The sequence below is a fragment of the Cherax quadricarinatus genome, chromosome 17, assembly GCF_038502225.1.
Source record: "Cherax quadricarinatus isolate ZL_2023a chromosome 17, ASM3850222v1, whole genome shotgun sequence".
In the NCBI taxonomy this organism is placed as follows: domain Eukaryota; kingdom Metazoa; phylum Arthropoda; class Malacostraca; order Decapoda; family Parastacidae; genus Cherax; species Cherax quadricarinatus.
Window position 1 is genome coordinate 28,809,968 of NC_091308.1, and position 24,781 is coordinate 28,834,748.

Here is a 24,781-nt window from a genome sequence, read left to right on the forward strand (position 1 = left end):
CATCTTTATTTCTGTAATATATCTTCCATTCCATCAAATGATACTAAATAACTGAGAATAAAACCACAAAAAACATACAAAAATACACTACAAAGTTGCTGTTTTACACTAAAAACAGTAGCATTTTTTCTTGTCATGCACTGCACACTACAGGATTTTTTTTATATAGTGCACACTTTCCACACAGATGTATTCTCTCACAACTAGGCCCAAGCTTACCAGTCACAGCTTATCTGAGTGAGATGAGCTCATGGTGTCATACTACAGGACAGACAGTGGCATCAAAGCCATGATACAATGGGAGTGACACTGAAAGGGTTAATAAAGTTAACCAATTTGACTTACACAAGAAACTTCATCACTGCCGCTTACAAAGTGAAGGGCTGAAATTTACAACTTAACACCTTCACTCACAAGTAGCCTAAACCACTTCATCAGAACTTGATCTAGCTCTGAAGTTTTTACTTCCTTCATTGTTTTCCTTTTACACATTTTCCTCTTTGCTTCCATGGATATTATTCTTTGTCTCCACAAACTTTTCAGTGCTCCATTCACCTTTTCCCCCTTATCAGTTCTTCTGTTCATCTCATCATAGACCCATCAGCTGACAAGTCCACTCCCAAATATCTGAATACATTCACCTCCTCCATCCTCCCTCCCTTCAAACTGATATCCAATCTTTCATTACCTAATTTTTTTGTTATTCTCATCACTTTGTTCACTTTTAATTTCCTTCTTTTACATACCCTCCCAAACTCATCCACCAACCTCTGCAACTTTTCTTCAGAACCTCCCAGAAGCCCAGTGTCAGAAGCAAAAAGTAATTATGACAACTCTCACTTTGTGTTAGATTCTTTATCTTTAAATCCCACACCTCTTGCCAACACTTAAGCATTCACTTTTCTTGCAACCCCATCTATAAATATATTGAATAGCCATGGTGACATCACACATCCCTGTCTGGGATGCATCATGTCACCATGGCTTACTGGTTAATAATCTCCCCCTCTCTAACCTAAGCCTATCCTCGTAAAAACTCTTAACTGCTTTCAGTAACTGACCACCCATTCCATACAATAGAAACATTGGACACATTGCTTTCCTATCCACCCTATCATATGCCTTTTCCAAATCCATGAATGCAACAACAACCTCTTAACACTTATCCAAATACTGTTCACTTATATGCTTTATTGTAAACACCTGGTCTACACATTCCTTACCCTTCCTATAGCTTCCTTGTTCATCTGCAATCTTGTTCTTTGTCTTACTCTTAATTCTTTCACTGATAACTCTACCATACACCTTACCAGGTATACTCAACAGGCTTATTTCCCTATAATTTTTACACTCTTTTGTCCTCACTGCCTTTATACAAAGGAATTATGCATGCTCTCTGCCAGTCCCTAGGTACCTTCCCCTTTTTCATAAATTTATTAATAACAATAACCATTCTAAGACAATATCCTCACCTTCATTTACCATTTTCTTCTTGATCCCATCAATCCCAGCTGTTTTACCCACTTTCATTCTACCCACAGCCTCAAGCACCTCCCCCATACTTATATCTGGCACTTCCTCGCTCCTGTACGATGTTATACCTCCTTGGTCAATGCATGAAATCACAGCTTCCCTCTCTTCATCAACATTTAACAACTTCTAAAAGTATTCCTTTCATCTTTGATACTTCCAACTCTCCATCTAATAACTCTCCTTTCTTATTTTAATTATCAAGTCCATTCATTCCTTAAGCTTTCTCAACTTATTAATCTCATTCCAAAACTTTTTCTTATTCTCAGCAAAATTGTTGGCAACTCGCCCACTCTCTCATTTCCTCTCCTTTTACAGAGAAAACAGCTTTGTGAATAACAGATCAAGGTAACTTTTAGAAAAATACAAAGGTTGGTTTGTCTCTTCAATTATTTGAGCCATATCAAAAAATTTGATTTGAGCATGGGAAACCCAAGGAATATATGTATTTTGAATGAAAAGCATAAAACACATTGCAAATGCTTTTATTGGAAGCTCCCCTGTTAAGAGCTTTATACACATCATAGAAAACTTTGTCAGCTCATACAAAGGAGAAAACACATTTACAAGTCTTTCCCTGCAAAGAGAATACTACAGACATGAGTAGTATACTCTTTTGCAACCTTTGTATGACTTTATGGCACTCTTAACCCTTTCACTGCGAGTCCTGTAATATTACGGCTTGCAAGCCAGTGTCGGTCCCATAATACTACGCCAAAATTCTAGCGGCATCAAATCTGGCGGGAAAAAGCTGGTAGGTCTATATGAGAGAATGGGTCTGTGCTCAGTGTGCACAGTATAAAAAAAATCAGGGAGGCCACAGTGCATTGTGGGAGAGCCAGTTCAGTATGCCTTGTTCACCATGCCTAGCAGTAAGGAATACCTCACTCCCCGGTGAACTGGGACTTCTCTAACCAAGTGATAGTTCTAACACAGATGGGAGTGTCAGTGAAGATGAATTTCATGGCTTTAAGGAGTCTGTGACTGAAAGCAATGCCCAGGATACCAGAAATAGTACTGCAAACCCAGACAACCATCAACCTTCCACCTCTGGTGCTGGGTTGTCTTGTTCATGTTCATTTGTACTACAGCAAAAGAGGAAACTCATATTTTCCCATGTCCAGGACTCAGATGTGAGCAGTGGCCATGACAGTGATACTGACTGTGATTTTTCAATCTCTTGATTATAATTCCAGTAGCGACAATGAAGCGTCAATTTATACGAGACTACATGCATTCTGGTAGTGTGCCACATGCTATTCCAAGGGGAAGGAGTACATCTCGGAGTACATCCCGTGGCCTTACACCAGGAACAGATAGTGAAAAGACAAGACAGCACGGGTGGTGGAGAAGATGGTGTAGCTGGTGAGGAAGATAACGTGGGTGGTGGGGAAGATGGCATGGGCGGTGGGGAAGACAGCGTGTACATAAGTTTATTCAGGTATACACAAATACAATTCTTCTTTCAATGCACCAGCCATATCCCACTGAGGCAGGGTGGCCCAGAAGAAAAAATTAAAGTTTCTTCTTTTACATTCAGTAATATATACAGGAGAAGAGGTTACTAGCCCCTTGCTCCTGGCATAAATACAATCACAGTGGACCGTCATTTAGCATGGTAGTTACGTTCTTGAAAATGCCGTGTTAGGTAAAATCGTGTTAGATGAACTGAAGAACTTGTGAGAAAATAGGGTTACGTTCCTGGGAGCCCCCAAAAAGCCAAACAACTTTTTTTTAGACCAAACAGATTTTACAAAAATAAATGTGAATATGTAATTGTAGTTCATTGTCATGATATATTACTGCTTAAGACTACAAATGCAATAGAAATAATAGTATTTACCTTAAATTGTGGGTAATGGATGATTGTGGAGAGAGTGGATATGGATGGTGGGGCCCTACTGGGCTGAGGTGGATGGTTGTTGGTTGTCGACAGAAGTGGATGGTAGAGGTTCTGGTACTGAAGTTGATGGTTGTATTGGAGTGTGCATAAATTCTGTAATAGATCTCTGAGCTCTTTTACCTTGCAATACATTATACAACTGACAGTAAGGCATCATCAGCTGGTCTAGACCTCATTACAAAGAACTACTTCTAGATTTGTCAGGGTCTTCATCAGTTAAAAAGTCTGCTAGTTTAGCAGCAGCATGGAACTGCTCATGTTATTGCTGCAATGTTAACTCTTTTTCTTCAGGTTCTTCTTCATCTCCTTCTGTTAACTCCCTCCCTTGTATCTCTGCATTGAGCTCTGCCAACATTTCCCCTGGACTCCTGTCTTCATCATCATCATCATCATCATCTAAGAGCTCATTCATATCTTCAAAACCATCACCTGGTAATTTCCTTGCCAGCTGAACAATTTCCTGAACCTGACTCTCAAGCAAGGGAAAACCAGTGAAAGAATTAACCACAGAAGGCCATAACTTTCCCCACCTGCATTTAATGTTGATTGGGGCACTTCATTCCATGCACTTCTAGCATAGCTGATAGCATCTGCAATGTTAAATTTATTCCAGAAGCTTGGTACTGCCAAGTTGGAATCAGAGTCCACTGATGCGACTAGTTTTTTCATAACTTTTTTTGTGTAGCTACACTTGAATGACTTAATAACTTCCCGATCCAGTGGTTGTATTAGAGATGTTGTATTTGGAGGTAAAAATACAATTTTTACATGTGAGGTCACATCCAGCAAAGCTTATGGATGAGTACAGGAATTATCAAGAATGAAGAGAGCCTTGACTGCAAGGTTCTTGCTGTGCAGGTAAAACTTGACTTCAGGAATAAAGTGATGCTTAAACCAGTCAATAAATATTTCCTCTGTCATCCACGCTGACTGGTTTGACCTCCAAATTACTGGTAAGGTGTTTTTATCTACACCTTTCAAAGCACAAGGATTCTTAGAGCAGTAAATAGCCATGGGCTTACACCTGAAATCACCTGATGCATTACTGCAAAGGAGCAAGGTGAAGCGATACTTTGCTGTCTTGAAGCCCAGTGCACTCTTCTCTTGCTGACTGATATAAGTTTATGTTGGCATTTTTTCAAAAAAACACTTGTCTTGTTAACATTAAACACTTGATGTGGCTCATAGCCACCCTCAGAAATAATTTCCTGCAATTCAGCAGAGAAATTACTTGCTGCTGTATGATCAGCTGAAGCACTTTCACTAGAAAACTTAATATTATGCAACTTAAACGTGTGGAACCAGCCTGTGCTAAACACACACTTTTTCAGGTCTTCCTTCCTTATCACACACTGCTTTAAACAACTGTAAAGCCTTTTCCCTAATTAAGAGGAAATTAAGTGGTGCACCTTTCTTTGTCTTCTGTTCAATCCACTCAAGCAACAAGTTTTCTGCTTTATTTACTTGTTGGGACTTACGTGTCATTCTTTTCATGAGATGACATCTTGGGTTATTCATTACACAAGCTCGAATATTTGCCTCATTCTTTTTAATTGTACAAACTGACGCTTCATTAAGGCCAAAGGCCCTCAATATATCCACCACACGTGATCCACTCTTAACCCTTTCAGGGTCCAGAAGCCAAATTCCAAAGTGCGCACCAGGGTCCAAGAATTTTCAAAAAAAATTTTTGTTATTTTTTATGAAATGGTAGAGAATCTTTTTCTGAAGGTAATAAAACAAAAAGTACGAAATTTGATGGAAAATTGATGAAGTTATGCTCTCGCGAATTTTGATGTGTCAGCGATATTTATGAATCGGCAATTTTGCCTCCTATTTTAGGCCAATTACATTATTCCAGTCGACCAAATTCTTAGCTATTTCACTAGTATTACTTCTATTCTATCGATTGAGCACAAGAAATCGCCAAGTCAACTGTTTCAACTACAAAATAAAGCGATCGGAAATTGGTAATTTGGCCAATTTAACACAAAGTTCAAAATATTCCAATTTCAAAATAGGGGCCCAGAATAAACAATGTAGGTATTCCTGGCACAAAACAAACATTTCCTCTGTTCATTAGTTACGTTTTGCGGCTTTCCAAATGAATTCCATTTTGATTTTTTATTCACATAATGAATTTTTATTCAAACCAAAAAATAGAAGATTTACTGTTATGAAATATTGTAATAATTGTATAAATATCATCACCACATTTGTGAATGTATATTAGATCCACCAGCTGGCGTGTATTAGACGTGTGAGGTCGTTTGTTTACTCTTGAACATCGGCAAAAATTTAACATTTCCACTACTTTGAGCTCAGTTTCAAGCCATTTCCAGTGCTAAAACCAATCAAAATCATCTCTATTTCTGTAATATGTCTTCCATTCTATCAAACTGTAATATGTCTTCCATTCTATCAAATAAGACCAAGAAATTGCAAATACAACTATAAAAACATACGAAAAAACACTGAAAAGTCGCTGTTTTAATCGAAAATCACAGTCTCAGTTTTTTCTCTTGTTATACACTGTGTGCTGCAGAATTTGTTTTATGTGGTGCACATGTACCACACAGATGTATTCTCTCATATCTAGGCCCAAATTTACCACTCACAGCTTATCAGAGTGAGCTGAGCTCATGGTGTAGACTGTAGAGCTACGGTTTGGACCCTGAACATAAAGCCGTAGATCTATGACACGGACCCTGAAAGGGTTAAGCTTATCTAATACCGTGGTCCCTCCCTAATTCGTTCCTGGGAGTGCGACAATTATCGAAATAGACGATTTTCGAATCAATTTTCCCCGTAAGAAATAATGCAATTACAATTAATCCGTTCCTGACACCCAGAAGAATTAAAACAAAAATTTTTTTTACATGAAATATAGATGTAGTACATAAACAATACAATGGCACATGATGAATGAAACATTAACAGCATAACACTTACCTTTATTGGCAATTCTTCTTAGTGTATGAAAGACTGGAGGAGGAGAGAGATTGGATTAGTTACTGTTTGGAAAGGAAATCCCCTTCCATCACCACCCAGGTACCAAGTCCTTTTCTGGGGTTACTTCTCTTCTCTGTTTCTTAATGCCACTAGGACCAGCTTGAGAGTCACAGGAGTCCTGTCTCGCAAAGTGTCCAGAGAGCTCTGTTTCTGGCGTCTCTTTAAAACTTCCCTAAAATGGGCCAAGACTGTCACTGTACAAGTTGCCGATATGGCTTGCAACATCCTTCTCAGGGTGATGTTTCTCCATAAATCTTTCCATCCTACCCCACATTTCAAAAATCTCCTTAATTTCTGAAGAAGGCACCTTCTTCCATCTCTCTTCCTCCTCCTCTGCAGCAAGATTCTGAGCTGCGATCTGTTGCTGCTCCTGCTGAAGCTCTTGCAGCTCCTCAGTGGTTAGCTCTTCGTTGTGGTCCTCCACCAACTCTTCCACATCCTCCAAACTCACATCCAACCCCATGGAACTCCCCAATGCCACAATAGAGTTCACAACTGACATAGGCTCATCAGGGTCAGCCACAAACCCTTCAAATTATCTCTTGTGGACACAATCTGGCCACAATTTTCTCCAACCAGAGTTCAAAGTCCTGGTAGTCACTCCCTCCCAAGCCTTACCTATAACGCTTTCATATTGTTCAATGATGTTTTTTTTAAATTCATTCATATTTCTCACCTTCTTTACCGAAGGCTTGGCACTAGGAGCTTTCTTTGGAGCCATGGTAGCTTATTTAGCACTTGCAAGCACTAAAATGAATGGAATATTATGAAATATTTCGTATGAACAAGTGAGAGAACCGTTGCTCACTGGTAAACAGTGGCACACTGGCTGGGAAGGGAGGCCGACCCAGCTCAGAGCCGTGAGTACGCGTCCAGGATGAACGACGATTAGCGAGTCAACTGACCATTTGCGAGCCAATGTTTGGATGAAAATAACGCGATGATTTCCGAAAAGGACGACTATCGAGCCAGACGATTATCGAGGGACCACTGTATCTCAATTTTCTTCGCAATTCCTAGACTTGAACGCCTAAACCTTTTCTTGTCACTTTCAGCAACACTTGTATGCTTACTGGGTGCCATGATTGCTTGGCAGATTTAACAAATAGCAATGAAAATATATAGTACAATGAATGTAAATAAACACAGCGAGGTTCCCGAGTATGTATCTTCGTCCTACATCAGCATGAACTGAACTGGAGGATGGGAGCATGGTGTGGGTGGGTGTGGGTGGCGGGGGGGATGGTGGTAGGCCTCCCCACCGCGGGCGACCGGGCGACCACACGCTCAAAATTTTTTACCCTCCCGCAAATCGTGTTCAATTGATTTTACGTGTTACATAAAATTGTGTCGCAATTCTTCAATCATGCTACACTCAAATCGTGCCAAATAAACTTGTGCTAAATGATGGTCTACTGTACATAGATTATATTATCATACATAGCAGCATATGTGTAGAGAACCTAGGTTAACCCAAAAAAAAGTCAGTGACTTATTTCCATGTGGGTGGTGGGGAAGACAGCATGGTTGGTGGGAAAGATGGTATGGGTAATGGGTAATGTTACAATTGGGATGGATAATATACATGCGACAGCGGGTGGTATGGTGAAATGCTTCATGTGGTACCAGTGGCACCCCAGGCTGGTAGCCATGCTGCTGACTCAGCACATCCACAACAAAGGCCACCTTCAATCACCCACACACCACAACCTGCACAACCACAACCACAACCACCCACACACCACAACAACCTGCACAACCACAACCACAACAACTTGCCCACAAAAATGCAGACACTCGTTTTTTGTGTGAGGAGTGTAAAACAGCACTGTGCATAACACCATGTTTCAAAGAGTTCCATAAACTGTAACAGTTCTAGGAATGTGTCCAGTGACTCTATGTGCATATATATATTATAGAAAAATAGTAATAAATCTCCATGGGGAAGTGGAACGGAATTCTTCCTCCGTAAGCCATGCGTGTTGTAAGAGGCGACTAAAATGCCGGGAGCAAGGGGCTAGTAACCCCTTCTCCTGTATAAATTACTAAATTTAAAAGAGAAACTTTTGTTTTTCTTTTTGGGCCACCCTGCCTTGGTGGGATACGGCCGGTGTGTTGAAAGAAAGAAATAGTAATAAACAACTTTTTTAATTGTTGGTTTATGAAAACAAGTTTTGTAAATAACATAATAATAACAATATTTGTGCGGTTATTGTGTCGCATACAACTAGTGTATATTCTTTCTTCAGACCAGCCGTATCCCACCGAGGAACTAGTGTATATATACATGTATATACGTATACTATTCACCTCTGACCCTACATTAAAACTACAAATATTTTAAGGCAAGTAATGAGTGTACTGTATATGCATTTTACTTTTTATTAATTTTTGTATGACTAGTTCTACTGATAACTTAATATATGATAGTGTAAACATGTTATTGGGTATGTATTTCAAAAGTGAAAAAAACAAAAAAAAAAAAAATAAAAGGGCAATTCACCTTACAGCAGTAGCCTGGAACCTAACCCACGATATAAGCAGGTCCCTCCTGTAAAGTATTAGGGATACGGGCAATGTGTATGACATTCTACCTTTATTCATCTTAAGCATTACTTAAAATCTCTCTGTTTTACTGTGTAGTCTAATGGTTGCATTTGTCTAATGCTGGATTTAAACTCAACCTGAAACTGCAGACACGCTTCAAAGTTTAAATGTTTTACAAAATACTGAATACGTGTACTCACTCTGAATAATGGAAAGAAAAATACTTGAGTGAAAAGTAACCATGCAAACAAAAATCACAAGAATGACATAGAGAGATTCAAAATGAGAGAATTGGATACATAAAAAGTAAATGAACATGGAAACTCAAGATAGAGAGAGGAAAATAAGGAGAGCAATAAAAATAATGGAGAGACAGATAAAGGAAAAGATTTAGGGAAGGAGGGAAGATTGTGTGTGTAATAACTGTGCTAAACTTAAGTTCAGAAATGACAGGAATTTGATTACAACATTCAAGTGGTCTGAATATCTGTATAAATAACTATCAAACTCACTGTCACAATAATTAGACTATAAGAAAGCAAAATATAAATGTGAAAAAAAAAAAACATGAAAATAAATACTAAGAAGAGAGAGGAGCTAAGGAAGGAGGAAAAACAATATCAGTTCAGTAATCATGTTCTCACTAGACTGAAGACAAAAAGCATAAAAAAAAAAAGACTGAGATTTGATCACAATTCCAAAGTAGTGTGACCAGCTGTCTATAAACAACTACCTGTACATACACTGTAACTACTAACTGAGCTATAATAAAATTACCCATCATCTCAACAATGTTAGCAGCTTTTGGAATATGTACAAGTATATAATATTACTTTGGGAAAACTTGCTACAAATAAGAGAACTCCAAATACTATAATCAACCCTGTGGTATATTTATATACATTTATTGAGGGGTCTCACTCCTCAATATACTCATTAATGTGTTCGTATTGTAGCATAACATAATAAAATACTTATTGCACCATATTAAACAAACAGGTCTAATAAATGCAACCCATCCACCTAAATTCTAAGTCAATTTCTCACACACTGCTTCCAGCAAATTTACATTCAAGGTAAGTTAATCTAGGTTAGCTTATCATTTATCAAAAAGGAATTAATTAATAACAATACACCATAACCTCAATAACTGAAATATTACTGACTTGATTATGTGGACAGGTGCATAAATAACTTTACAGCTAGGTACTTAATACATTTTTTATTCATTCTTAAAGTCAAAAAGGCTATTACTTTATGTCTATTTGAAGCTTTTTCTTCTGCTGATTAGGAATGTTGAAATGTACCATATACATACAGTACATAAAAATCACAGATTATCCCTGATAGATAACTATAAACTCCACATATAGCAAAAAGTGATATATATGGTATGATAAAAGTTATTCTAATTTAAAACACTAAAATACAACCTTCAAAGTAAATACTTGGCACCATTTATAACTATCCCAATACACTTTCAAAAATATATATACACAAAATGTATATATAAGAGCATCATATATTTTTTTTTTTTTTTTTTTTTTTTTCAACAAGTCGGTCGTCTCCCACCGAGGCAGGGTGACCCACAAAAAAGAAAGAAAATCCCCAAAAAGAAAATACTTTCATCATCATTCAACACTTTCACCACACTCACACATTATCACTGCTTTTGCAGAGGTGCTCAGAATATAACAGTTTAGAAGCATATACGTATAGAGATACACAACATATCCCTCCAAACTGCCAATATCCCAAACCCCTCCTTTAAAGTGCAGGCATTGTACTTCCCATTTCCAGGACTCAAGTCCGACTATATGAATATATACCATCTAAAAATTTATGAATTAAGGCAATGAATATTCTTAGTCACACTGGAAGACAGTTTACATTCATGACATTGAGAAGGCCACTAGTTCTATACTTAAGTAGAATACAAACAATTAATCTGCTGTTATCACTTGACAGCAGTGCAAGTCTATTGTAGAGTAATAGTGATTAGCTGGTATCTTCATCTACACCTGTATCCATGAAGTCCAAAAATGCCTTTTGCACTGGTCGTGGAAGCATCCTGAAAAGAACATTAAATTGTTATGAATGTTTCTCTAGCAAACTGAATGTAACACCTATCCTCTAACTTATACTTCATTCATGAATGCTCTCAAGTGTCATGCAGCAAAAGTCTCCAAAGATCTTAAACTTTCACACAAGTTAATAAGGCAAGGAAAAAACATGAGCGAACTGTCAATACGATGCTGAGAACACATATTAAAAGGATATTCTGCTACCAGTATCTTTATTCCACTGCCTCCCTATACACAGATAAGCAGGTATGGGTTGGCCATCACTAATCCAGCATCATCGGGACCTGTAGGGTGCCGGATTACAAAGTTGTTAGGTTTGAATACACTTAACCCAATGGCGATATTTACGCATTGGCGATTTCCCCCAATTTATGCCTTATTTTTGGCCTATTCCATTGTTCCAGTTTACCAAACTCATAGCTATTTCTCTAGAATTCCTTCTATTCTGTCGACTGAGTACAAAAAACTGCCCATTCACCTATTTCAAATACCCAATAAAGTGGCCAGAAATTGGTAATTTGGCCAATTTCACACAATTTTCAAAAGATGCCAATTTCAAAATAGGGCTCAGAATAAACAATGCAGACATTCCTGGCACTAAAATAACATTTTCTCTGTTTATTAGTTATGTCTCCAGGCCCATCTTATATTACTCTTGCTTTCCATTTTGAATTTTTTATTCACACAAAAGACAGAAGATTCACTGTTATGCAGACTACTGCATTATTGTAACAATTACTGTATATAAATAATGTCAACCCATTCACAACTGCGACAGTTAGACACATAATGGACCGTGACATCATTTGAGACCAAAAAACGAAAATACAACCATAAAAACCATGCAAATATACACCGTAAAGTTGCTGTTTTACACCATGATTACAGTGTTTTTCTCATTATGCCCTGCATGCTGCAGGATTTCTTTTTATATAGTGCACACTTGCCACACAGACCTATTCTCTCATATGTACGCCCAAATTTACCAGTCACAGCTTATCTGAGTGAGCTTAGCTTGTGGCGACTGACAGTGGCTTCATAGCCACCTTATCTTTTATGGACCATGTATGGTGTATGTGCTTTACACAACGAGAAACATTTCTTTTATTCGTTGGAACCATGGTTAGGGCTAAAAGTAAGCAGGTTATAATAATAAATGAGAAAAAGAAATTGGAATGACTTATGCAGCAAGTAGAGCCACCAAATAGTAGTGGCAGGCTGGCGTGGCAACCCTGGAAATTTGAAATCATGCTATCCAAAATTAGTGCCGGATTACTGATGAAACTGGATCATTGATTGCCAGATTGGTGATGGCCGATCTGTAGTGTACTTAATAATACTATACAGTATTGTCCTAGATGCTTTAAGAGTACAATCAATGCACAGGTCCTTACTGCATAATAATATGCCCATAATAATCCTTGGTTGGGATGCAGACAACCTCTTCCTCCCTGCAAACACCTTCAATTATCTTGGCTGCACACTGTTCTGCTGTAGTGATTGGGTTGAAAGATGGAAACCTAAGGAATAGTAAACACTGTTAAGCATGTGTCTGTTATCTGTAAATGCAACAGAAAAAATCCTTGTCAAAAGAATTATACATGATGGTATTGCCAATGTAAGGATAGTAGTCCCTTGCTTGCACTAAATAACAAAGTTTTAAACAGCAAAATTTTCCAAAGCTGTACTTCCTTCATGCATGTCTGAGCAGTCACTATTGTATGTCATGTCAACAGTTTATATTTTTGAATTTTAACCCTTTGACTGTCGCAAGCTTCTTTCTGAAACTGTCATTCTATGTCGAAAAATTTTTGAACAAAAAAAAAAACAAAAAAAAAAATTAGTGATCTCGGCGATATATACACATCGGCGATTCCGCTGACTTTGAGCCTTATTTTCGGCCAATTCCATTGCTCCAGTCAACCAAACTCATAGCTATTTCTTTATAACTCCATTTTTTCTATCAATTGAGTACAAGAAACTGCCCATTTACCGATTACACCTATCCAACAAAGTGGTCAGACACTGTCAATTTGGCCAATTTCACGCAAATTAAAAAAGATGCCAATTTCAAAATAGGGTTCAGAATAAACAATGCAGACATTCTTGGAATTAAAATAACATATCCTCTGTTCATTAGTCACGTCTCTAGGCCCCTCTCATATTACTCTTGCTTTCCATTTTGATTTTTTATTCACACAAAAAATAGAAGATTTACTGTTATGCAGACTACTGCATTATTGTAAAAATGGTATAAACAATATCAGTGCACTAGTGAAAGAATATTAGACTCCCCAGTTGATGTGTATTGGACGTGTGGTATGATTGCTTACTCTTGAACGTTGATCAAAATCGAACATTTCCACTACTTTGAGCTCAATTTGAAGGTCGTTTTCATTGGGAAACTAATAAAAATCATCTCTATTTCTGTAAAATGTTTTCCATTCTATCAAATGAGACTAAGAAAACGAGAATACAACCATAAATACTATAGGAAAATACACCTCAAAGTCGGTGTTTTAGTCCAAAAACACGGTCGGAGTTTTTTTTTTCTCATTATGCACTGTGTGCTGCAGGATTTTTTTTATACAGTGCACACTGACCACACAGACCCATTCTCTCACATGTGGGTGTACCAGCTTTCTCCTGCTTGATTTGAAGTCCACACCTTCTCCTAATTTCCACACTCCGAATTTTCTGCATAATATTTACACCACACATTGCCCTTAAACAGGACATCTCCGCTGCCTCCAACCGTCTCCTCGCTGCTGCATTTACCACCCAAGCTTCACACCCATATAAGAGTGTTGGTACTACTATACTTTCATACATTCCCTTCTTTGCCTCCATAGATAACGTTTTTTGACTCCACATATACCTCAACGCACCACTCACCTTTTTTCCCTCATCAATTCTATGATTAACCTCATCCTTCATAAATCCATCCGCCGACACGTCAACTCCCAAGTATCTGAAAACATTCACTTCTTCCATACTCCTCCTCCCCAATTTGATATCCAATTTTTCTTTATCTAAATCATTTGACACCCTCATCACCTTACTCTTTTCTATGTTCACTTTCAACTTTCTACCTTTACACACATTCCCAAACTCATCCACTAACCTTTGCAATTTTTCTTTAGAATCTCCCATAAGCACAGTATCATCAGCAAAAAGTAACTGTGTCAATTCCCATTTTGAATTTGATCCCCCATAATTTAATCCCACCCCTCTCCCAAACACCCTAGCATTTACTTCCTTTACAACCCCATCTATAAATATATTAAACAACCATGGTGACATTACACATCCCTGTCTAAGACCTACTTTTACCGGGAAGTAGTCTCCCTCTCTTCTACACACCCTAACCTGAGCCTCACTATCCTCATAAAAACTCTTTACAGCATTTAATAACTTACCACCTATTCCATATACTTGCAACATCTGCCACATTGCTCCTCTACCCACTCTATCATATGCCTTTTCTAAATCCATAAATGCAATAAAAACTTCCCTATCTTTATCTAAATACTGTTCACATATATGCTTCAATGTAAACACCTGATCTACACATCCCCTACCCACTCTAAAACCTCCTTGCTCATCCGCAATCCTACATTCTGTCTTACCTCTAATTCTTTCAATTATAACCCTACCGTACACTTTTCCTGGTATACTCAGTAAGCTTATTCCTCTATAATTTTTACAGTCTCTTTTGTCCCCTTTCCCTTTATATAAAGGGACTATACATGCTCTCTGCCAATCCCTAGGTACCTTCCCCTCTTTCATACATTTATTAAACAAAAGTACCAACCACTCCAACACTATATCCCCCCCTGCTTTTAACATTTCTGTCATGATCCCATCAGTTCCAGCTGCTTTACCCCCTTTCACTTTACGTAATGCCTCACGTACCTCCCCCACACTTACATTCTGCTCTTCTTCACTCTTAAAAGATGGTATACCTCCCTGACCAGTGCATGAAATTACTGCCTCTGTTTCTTCCTTAACATTTAAAAGTTCCTCAAAATATTCTCGCCATCTACCCAATACCTCCATCTCCCCATCTACTAACTCCCCTACTCTGTTTTTAACTGACAAATCCATATTTTCCCTAGGCTTTCTTAACTTGTTTAACTCACTCCAAAATTTTTTCTTATTTTCATTAAAATTTCTTGACAGTGCCTCTCCCACTCTATCATCTGCTCTCCTTTTGCACTCTCTCACCACTCTCTTTACCTTTCTTTTACTCTCCATATACTCTGCTCTTCTTATAACACTTCTGCTTTGTAAAAACCTCTCATAAGCTACCTTTTTCTCTTTTATCACACCCTTTACTTCATCATTCCACCAATCACTCCTCTTTCCTCCTGCCCCCACCCTCCTATAACCACAAACTTCTGCCCCACATTCTAATACTGCATTTTTAAAACTATTCCAACCCTCTTCAACCCCCCCACTACTCATCTTTGCACTAGCCCACCTTTCTGCCAATAGTCGCTTATATCTCACCCGAACTTCCTCCTCCCTTAGTTTATACACTTTCACCTCCCTCTTACTTGTTGTTGCCACCTTCCTCTTTTCCCATCTACCTCTTACTCTAACTGTAGCTACAACTAAATAATGATCCGATATATCAGTTGCCCCTCTATAAACATGTACCACTAGAATTATTGAGCATATATATCTCCGAAACACTGGCTCGTAAGATGTATATATACTACCGAAACAAAGTGCCAAAATGCTATGAAAAAAAGTACACAGGTCCACTTCCTCCAACTCCCCAGAAGATGCAACTTGTAAAGTGAATAGTAATTACTGAGACTCCTTAGACTGTGTTTACAGAACTCTCCAAACAAACAGCTAAGAATTATTACCATATTTTTGTTATCAGTGGGATACTAGCAAATTTATCTTCATGGAATGGCAAATCAATGGAATGAATTACAAGAGAATGAACTGCTTCAATCATCAAAAATGTTAAAAATGAAATTACAGTATCAACAAATTACTGAAGAAGGGACTCTATGAGCATAGCATTACATATTCAAAGAACAAAAAGGTTTCCATTCTTTTGCCTTGGGTGTTCTATCCTTAGCTTTTTTTCCTTCCCATTCCCTATGTTTTTGGTCTTACTCTCTGTGGGCCCTCAGCTCTCCTGCAGTGCTCTTCTTTCTTCGCCTCTGACTGACCCCATTACTACTACTACTTCCTTTCCTTCTACCTTTGGCCCCTACCTTCACTTTTGCCTCCCTTTACCATTCACTCTCCCTTTAAGGTTGAGTATTACATACTCAACCTTAAATTGTCTGTTTGATCAATGATAAACTCCCATTCAGTATGAAAGTAGATTATCAATAGTCTATGTGATAAAAGACTTAAGTTCCCTTCAGCCTTGGGTCTGTAAATTGGTTACAATAAAACATCAAACTAAATTAAAATATTCAAAGATTGGTCTAGGAAAGTTAATGTGTCTAGGAAAAACTCAGCTACAGTTTAAAATCAATAAAATATAAGGAAATAATATATATACAGTAAGGCCCCACTTATATGGCAGGTTAGATTCCAGGCTACTGCCGGAAAGCAGACTTCACTGGAAAGCAGAACTCAATTTTTTTTCCATTTATAAATGCCAGATAACAAGTTTACGCTAACATATATTAAGTTAGCAATAGAACTAGGCATTAAAAAGTAAAATACATACAGAGTACACTTATTATTTACCTCAAAATATTTGTAGTTTTAATGTAGGGCAAAAGGCGAGTAGTATTTATTCTAAAAAGTCAGGTGTAGTAGCCTTCCTGGCCACCCCACCCACACATACTTTATTATGATGCTTAAAGCTCCCTAGAGCAATAAAATGCATATACAGTACACTCATTAACTACCTTAAAATATTTGTAGTCTTTATGTAGGGTGAGAGGTGAATTTTTTTTTTTTGTAGTAAGTCAGGTTGGGAAGTATGGGTAGCCAGGAAGGGCAGCCCTCACCACCCCACCCCACCCCACCCCACCCACACGTAATGTAAACAAACCAGACGAACACATTTGGTTTTTGTTACTTTACGTTGTGTACAAGTTGTCTCCATGTTGATACAGTAAAATAAATAAAGATAAACACATTCTCATGTAACACCATTTTTAGAAGAAATGACGCCCTGAGTGAAGGCCTACGAAAGGAATAATTTTCTGGCTACCCCCAGTAATATTATAGTGTACACATTTTCTCTGATGTTGGACTGCAAGTCGCCTGGCTACCACAAGTCCTACAAGTCGCCTGGCTACCTCAAGTTCTACAAGTCGCCTGGCTACCACAAGTCCTACAGGTCGCCTGGCTACCACAAGTCCTACAAGTCGCCTGGCTACCTCAAGTTCTACAAGTCGCCTGGCTATCACAAATCCTACAAGTTGCCTGGCTACCACAAGTCCTACATGTCGCCTGGCTACTACAAGTCCTACAAGTCACCTGGATACCACATCTCATATTTATGTTAATTTATTCTACTGTGGGGTGTATTTAGATGGATTAATCAAAATGTTCATATTAACATTTTATACGATATTTAATGCGCCTCAGAGTGATTATTATTGTGTTATTATTATTATTATTATTATTACACACTGTGCATGCCAGCACAGTGTGTAAGTTTACTTAGGTACAGGTACACATAAGTATAATTATCAGTTATAATAATAATGTAGGTTTGTAGTCTGCCTGGGCTACATACCTACACCTACCTACATAGCTACACCTCCCCACATAGCTACACCTACCCACATAGCTACATGATATTTAATGTGGCCCAGAGCCATATTATTACCATCGACATACCATGTTCACTGAGTTTAATCGTTTCTATCAACTACCTTTAGATGCCATCATAAACAAAGGGAGAAGTAATGAACAAGTCATTCCGAGAATTATAAACAAAAGTGTTACGTATTAAGGGGAGTGACATAATGTTTTCTCTCCGCTCGAATACCACACCTCCATAGTATATAAACATAAAAGGTTTATATACTATGTAAAGTGTTTCTTACATAATTTTGAAGAAAATATAGATGGATTAATGAAAATGTCTATATTAACATATAATAAGACATTTAATGTGTCAAAGAGTGATTATTATTACATAATAGAGAAATGTGGTCACGAAGAATGTAAACAAACCAGGTGGCACGTGCCGCATTTGAAAGACTGCTCGCTGCATAGAAAGTTTTGGTCATAATTTGAAATTGCAGTATTAGCGGAATGCTGTAAGCGGGACCCTACTGTATGTACAGGCTACTGCTGTAAAATGAAAATCACTGTAAAGTGAATCATAGCTTTTTTCACTTTCAAATGAATATAAAGCCTGATAACATGTTTACACTATCATACAATGTCGTAGATGTACTAAGGATACACTGTAAATTATTTAAAATAAGTGTAGTATAATCCACTAATGTTCCATGGCCACAGTGTTAACAAGTCCACATATTTTACAGGAAGCACTGACTCAGGTACTCAGACTAAACACACAAGCTAGGAATGTAAGTCATAACACTGCACACTATTAACCCTTTGACTGTCGCAACCCCCAATCCTGAGGTGTCTCCTGGTGTCGCAAAATTTAAAAAAAAAAAAAAAAATATTTTTTCTTATGAAATGATAGAGAATCTTTTCCCGATTGTAATGACACCAAAAAAATGAAATTTGATGGAAAACTGACAGAATTATGCTCTCGCGAAATTAGCGACCCCGGCGCTGTTTACAAATCGGCGATTTCGCCCACTTTGAGCCCTAATTTCGGCTAATTCCATTGTTCCAGTCGCCCAAACTCATAGTTATTTCTTTAGAACTCCATTTTTTCTATCGATTGAGTACAAGAAACTGCCCATTTACCGATTTCAACTACCTAATAATGTGGTCAGAAATTTGCAATTTGGCCAATTTCACAAAAACTAAAAAATATGACAATTTCAAAATAAGGTCCAGAATGAACAATGCAGACATTCCTGGCTCTAAAATAACATTTTCTTTGTTCATCAGTCATGTCTCCAGGCCCCTCTGATATTACTCTTGCTTTCTATTTTTAATTTTTATTCAAACAAAAAATAGAAGACTTACTATTATGCAGACTACTGCAGTACTGTAATAATTGTATAAATAACATCAACCCACTCGTGACTGCATATTAGAATGGCTAGTTGGACATTTATTAGACAATGGCATCATTTGTTTACTTTTGAACATTGGCAAAAATCAGACATTTCCCCTACTTTGAGCTCCATTTCTAGGTTCTTTTTATAGTAAAATCAATCAAAATCACCTCTATTTCCATAATATGTTTTTCATTCTATCAAATGAGACTAAGAAAACGAGAATACAACCATAAATACTATACGAAAATAGACCACAAAGTCGGCATTTTAATTAAAAAAAACGGTCGGAGTTTTTTTTTTCTCATTATGCACTGCGTGCGCCAGGATTTTTTTTATATGGTGCACACTGACCACACAGACCCATTCTCTCACATGTGGGCCTACCAGCTTTCTCCTGCTTGATTTGAAGCTGCTAGAATTTATGAGTATATATACGTCAAACACGGTACCTCATAAGACGTATATATACGGCCGCGACAGTCAAAGGGTTAATGATTAAAGTTAAAAATGAGAATTAGAATATAAAATATTATTTCCTTATATATGATTGCTCTCGCTGATACAAAAAGGTAATTACAAAAAGCAGTTATTAAACACTGTAGCTATATAAAACATGCTACGTACCTAATACGTGGTTTCTTAGCAAGGCCTGTGTCAACAATAAATGGATGAACACGTGTGAATTTAATGTTTGGATTCCTTCCAGCATAACGCATCTCCTCTGTCAGGCCATCCATCAAACCTAGACAAATGAAAGGTTATCTTAATAAGCTATATGAATAGGATTTACCCACCACTTGATAAAATATATCTTGTGTTTTAACAGAGTACTGATATTTACTGATGTTTCAAACAGTCCAATATATTATTTACCAGTACTGTACTTGCTGTTTTAAAAATCAATCATACTTCCCAATAAAGTATGATATTTATTGATATCCTAGGTAGTAGGTTGGTAGACAGCAGCCGCCCAGGAAGGTACTACCGTCCTGCCAAGTGAGTGTAAAACGAAAGCCTGTAATTGTTTTACATGATGGTAGGATTGCTGGTGTCTTTTGTCTGTCTCATAAACATGCAAGATTTCAGGTACATCTTGCTACTTCTACTTACACTTAGGTCACACTACACATACATGTACAAGCATATATATACACACCCCTCTAGGTATTCTTCTATTTTCTTTCTAGTTCTTCTTCTTGTTTATTTCCTCTTATCTCCATGGGGAAGCGGAGCAGAATTCTTCCTCCGTAAGCCATGTGTGTTGTAAGAGGCGACTAAAATGCTGGGAGCAAGGGGCTAGTAACCCCTTCTCCCATATAAACTACTAAATTTAAAAAGAGAAACTTTTGTTTTTCTTTTTGGGCCACTCTGCCTTGGTGGGATACGGCCAGTGTGTTGAAAGAAAGAAAGAAGATTTATTGATATGGATACCATTCATTATTAATATCACTTGAGCAAATTTCTCTTCCATATATAATTTTTGGGTAGTAGGTTGGTAGACAGTAACCACCCATATAAGCGTGAAACGGAAACCTGTAATTGTTTTACGTGATGATAGGATTGCTGGTGTCTTTTCTGTCTCACAAACATCTGGGATACCAAACATATCTTGCTACTTCTACTGGCACTTAGGTCACACTACACGTGCATGTGCACACACATATATACATACTCCTCTGGGTTTTCTTAGTTTTTTAATATGTCTTATTCTTGTTTATTTCCTCTTATCTCCATGGAAAAGTGGAACAGAATTCTTCCTCCATAAGCCATGCGTGTCGTAAGAGGCGACTAAAATGCCATGAGCAAGGAGCTAGTAATCCATTCTTCTGTGACCTAAAAAGAGAAACTTTTGTTTCTCTTTTTAGGTCACCCTGCCTTGGTGGGATACAGCTGTATCTTCAAAATAAATAAATAAACAGTGAGAGTAAAAGGTAGATGGGATACAAGGAAAATGGAAGCATCAAGTAAGAGAGAGGTGAAGGTTTATGAGCTAAAGGAGGAGGCAGTTAGGGTAAGATATAAACAACTGTTGGAGGATAGATGGGGTGCTGTGAGTATAGGCAATGAGGTAGAAGATATATGGGGTAAGTTTAAGAATATAGTGTTAGAGTGTTCAGCAGAAGTTTGTGGTTACAGGAAAGTGGTTGTTGGAGGTAAGAAGAGCGATTGGTGGAATGATGATGTAAACAGAGTAGTAAGGGAGAAAAAGTTAGCATGTGAGATTTTTTACAAAGTAGAAGTGATGCAAGGAGGGAAGAGTATATGGAGAGAAAAAGAGAGGTTAAGAGAGTGGTGAAGAAATGTAAAACGAGAGCAAATGAGAGAGTGGGTGAGATGTTATCAACAAATTTTGTTGAAAATAAGAAAAAGTTTTGGAGTGAGATTAATAAGTTGAGAAAGTCTAGGGAATGAATAAATTTGTTAGTTAAAAATAAGAGAGGAGAGTTGTTAAAAGGAGAGTTAGAGGTATCGGGAAGATGGAGGGAATATTTTGAGGAATTGTTAAATGTTGATGAAGATAGGGAAGCTGTGATTTTGTGTATAGGGCAAGGAGGAGTGTGGGGGAAGTGGGTAGAATGAAAGGGGGTAAAGCAGCTGGGATTGGTGGGATAAAGACAGAAATGTTAAAAGCAGGTGGGGATATAGTGTTGGAGTGGTTAGTGTTTTTATTTAATAAAAGTATGGAAGAGGGTAAAGTACCTAAGGATTGGCAGAGAGTATGCATAGTTCCTTTGTATAAAGGCAATGGGGACAAAAGAGAATGTAAAAAGTATAAGGGAATAAGCCTGTTGAATATACTTAGTAAAGTGTATGGTAGAGTTATTATTCAAAGAATTAAGAGTAAGAGGGAGAGTAGGATCACAGATGAATAAGGAGGCTGTAGGAAGGGTAAGGGATGTGTAGACCAAGTGTTTACAGTGAAGCATATAGGTGAACAGTATTTAGATAAGGAAAAAGAGGTTTTTGTTGCATTTATGGATGTGGAAAAGGCATACATAAGGGGGATTACCAATAGATCCCTGGCAGTCTTCACGCTGGCACTGGACAAGCACCTAAAGTCGGCACCTGACCAGCCGGGCTGTGGCTCGTACGTTGGATTGCGTGCAGCCAGCAGTAACAGCCTGGTTGATCAGGCTCTGATCCACCAGGCGGCCTGGTCACAGACCGGGCCACGGGGGCGTTGACCCCCGGAACTCTCTCCGGGGTAAATAAGACAGGGTGGAGTGGAAAGAAATGTGGCCAATGTTGCAAATGTATGGAATAAGAGGTAGGTTACTGAAAGCAGTTAAGAGTTTTTATGAGAACAGTGAGGCTCAGGTTAGAGCATGTAGGAGAGAGGGAGATTATTTCCCAGAAAAAGTAGGCCTTAGAGAGGGATGCATGATGTTACCACAGTTGTTCAATATATTTATAGATGGGGTTGTACGAGAAGTGAATGCTCAGGAGTAGGCAAGAGGTGTGGGATTAAGAGATAAAGAATCTAACACGCAGTGGGAGTTGTCACAGTTACTCTTTGCTGATGACACTGTGCTTTTGGGAGATTCTGAAGAGAAGTTCAAGAAGTTTGTGAATGAGTTTGGAAGGTATGTAAAAGAAGGAAATTAAAAGTGAACATAGGAAAGAGCAAGGTGATGAGGATACAAAAAAATTAGGTAATGAAAGATTGGATATCAGACTGGAGGGAGGGAGTCTAGAGGAAATGAATGTATTTTGATATCTGGAGTGGACTTTTCAGCAGATGGGTCTATGAAAAATGAGGCAAATCATAGAATTGATGAGGGAAAAAAGGTGAATGGAGCACTGAGGAGTCTGTGGAGATAAAGAACGTTATTCATGGAAGCAAAGAAGGGAATGTACGAGAGTATAGTGGTATCAACGCTCTTATATGGGTGTGAAGCATGGGTGGTGAATGTTGCAAAAAGGAGAAGGCTGGAGGCAGTGGAGATGTAGTGTCTGAGGGTAATGTGTGGTGTGAATATAATGCAGAGAATCTGTAGCCTGGAGATTAGGAGGAGGTGCAGGGTTTCTAAAAAGTATTATCCAAAAGGCAGAGGTACAATGCCTGCACTCTGAAGGGGTGTTGAAATGTTGCAGTTTTTAACTGTACCGTAGGCACACCTCTGTTTAGACAGTGATGGAGGGAGTAATGATAAAAGTGTTTCTTCTTTTTCAAGTCACCCCGCCTTGGTGAGAAACGGCTGATGTGTTAATATCAATAAAAAAAAAAATTGTAGTTTTTATAATCTTACCTCTAACAGCATATTTTGATGAACAATATGGGACAAGGTTAGACGTTGCCATGAGGCCAGCAATAGAAGATACAGCAACAACATGACCACGGCCAGCTGTCATGAAAGATGGTAACCATTCTTGAACAGTCTGTACAGCAAGATAAAAAAACAAAAACCATAACACTAGACTCATTTTGTATTAGTTTTTCAGAAGTAGAAAACTGACATTAAATTCAATCTTATTCTGGCACCTAAACCAGCCTAACTACAAGCCTATCCTATCATTGCCTAATTAAACCAATCCAATCATAACCTTGCCCAACCCTAACTTAGCAACATAACTGAAAATTCTCCTTGATGCTAGTTTCACAATCCAGTAGAAGTGCATAGTGGTAATAGTGTCCCTAATCATGCCCAAAACTAAAGATGCTTTATGGTGTTAACCTTACAGAATACAGCCAATATAAATAATCAACTTAAAACAGTGTGAATGGTAGTTTGCTTATGCAGAATAATAATAAGAATAGTGTGCATAAGAAAAAGAAGAAGAAAGAAGGAAAAGAAGAGGAAGCAGAAGAAGAAATAGTGATATTAACATTTTTATATTAGTGTGAGGCATGGGTTTTGAATGCTACAGTGAGGAAGCTACAGGCATTGGAAATATCATGTTTAAAAGCAATGTGTGTGACATGAGTATCATGCAGAGAATTCAGAGTGTAGAAATTATATGATGATGTGGGATTACCAAGGGTATAATTTAAAGGGCTGAGGATGGGTTGTTGAAGGGTTTTGAGCATGTTGAGGGGTGGACAAGGATAGGCTGACAAAGAGGATGTATAAACCTGGGTTAGGAGGTAGGAGGGGTGGGGGGGATGTTCCAGGAATGGTTGGAGGGAGGAGAGTAAAAGTGGCTTTAAGTTTTAGAGGCTTGAGCATCCAGCAGGCTTGTGTGAGCATGTTAAACAGGAGTGAATGGAGACAAGTGGGTTTTAATGGATATGCTGTTGGAGTGTGAGGAAGGTAACTTATTCAGGGAAACTGGTTAGCCAAACTTGATTCCTGAAGGTGGGAAGGGTAGTACCCAAACTCTAAAGGAGGGATGGGGATGTTGCAGGAAGGTAATCTGATTGTGATGTCAGCATGCTTCTGGAAAGATGGCAACTGAATGAGTGTTAGTGAATGCCTTTTCTTTTTGGGACACCCTGCCTTGGCGGAAGATGACAGTCGAGTTAAAAAAAAATTACTGCAATAGTGTGTTAGGCAAGAGTGAGTGGAGAAGTGGCTTTTATGACATAACATGCTGTTGGAGTGTGAGCAAAGTAACATTCA

At 38.1% G+C, this 24,781-nt stretch overlaps 1 protein-coding gene across 4 annotated transcripts in view; it reads right to left on the reverse strand.

Annotated features, from left to right (window-relative positions):
- Positions 1 to 1,999: 1,999 nt before the first annotated feature.
- LOC128686350 (short-chain dehydrogenase/reductase family 16C member 6) overlaps positions 2,000 to 24,781 on the reverse strand; it is a 55,206-nt gene continuing 32,424 nt past the window's right edge. For all 4 annotated transcript variants that reach the window (XM_070085905.1, XM_070085906.1, XM_070085907.1 and 1 more), the window contains exons 6-9: positions 23,471 to 23,600; positions 19,845 to 19,962; positions 12,471 to 12,596; positions 2,000 to 11,063 (exon numbers count right to left, since the gene is read on the reverse strand). In XM_070085905.1, the coding sequence (XP_069942006.1) occupies positions 10,991 to 11,063; positions 12,471 to 12,596; positions 19,845 to 19,962; positions 23,471 to 23,600 (447 nt within the window). In that variant the 3' untranslated portion in view covers positions 2,000 to 10,990. The remainder of the gene's footprint in view (positions 11,064 to 12,470; positions 12,597 to 19,844; positions 19,963 to 23,470; positions 23,601 to 24,781) is intronic.